Genomic DNA, 721 nt, shown 5'->3' with positions numbered 1-721 from the left:
ATTAACTTGGAAACAAAATTTTTCAATTTATTTTTTAAATAATGTGAAAAAATGTTATTTTTTGTCAAACAGTTTTTTAAGTAGAACTGAAAAGAAAATATATAAAAAAAAAGATGGAAAATGAATCCTCTAAATTTTTTCTCATTTATTGTTGTAAAGTAGAAGTTTTTATTATGTATTTTAAGTTGAACCAAGAAAAAACATAAAAAAAAAATGTTGAGCGGAATAAAATTATACCTAAAAATATCAATTGAAAAAATTTATTACCAAAAGAATTATAGTAAAAAATTATTTTTGTGACTTATCTTCAAATTAACTTGTTTGAATCCAATTTATTTCGTCATTTATCACACTTATGGTTTAATCTCTTGTTGATTCATTGCGTTGGGTGATACAATTTTTGTACGCAGAGCAACATCGTGTTGAGCCGTGTAACAATGAATGCTGAGAAAAGGGAAAAGAAGCTCAAGACAAAAGCAAGCAACATAATCGAAGAGGAAGTAAAATGTGAAGATGAACCATGCAGCGAAATTACTGGCTGTGTTACCCAAGCAACTACAGAAGATGCAATCCTTCCTGATAATGTGAGTGGAAACATCAATATACTCAAAAATATTATTTGTATATTAAAATTAATTATTATGTATTTATATAAATACATGTGTTATTTAATTTATTTTTAAAAATATATATTTTAATATATATTTTGTATTAGTAACTG

The 721-nt window shown here is 24.5% G+C and overlaps 1 protein-coding gene across 1 annotated transcript in view; it reads left to right on the top strand.

Annotated features, from left to right (window-relative positions):
• Positions 1-721, top strand: part of LOC107626709 (NAC domain-containing protein 14-like) — a 3724-nt gene that overhangs the window by 2530 nt on the left and 473 nt on the right. Inside the window, exon 3 of the mRNA XM_016329607.2 lies at positions 411-584. Within this exon, the coding sequence (XP_016185093.1) occupies positions 411-584 (174 nt within the window). The remainder of the gene's footprint in view (positions 1-410; positions 585-721) is intronic.

The sequence above is a fragment of the Arachis ipaensis genome, chromosome B02, assembly GCF_000816755.2.
Source record: "Arachis ipaensis cultivar K30076 chromosome B02, Araip1.1, whole genome shotgun sequence".
NCBI classification, from domain to species: domain Eukaryota; kingdom Viridiplantae; phylum Streptophyta; class Magnoliopsida; order Fabales; family Fabaceae; genus Arachis; species Arachis ipaensis.
The sequence above is the reverse complement of the archived record's forward strand: the minus strand, read 5'-3'. Positions and strand labels throughout refer to the sequence as shown.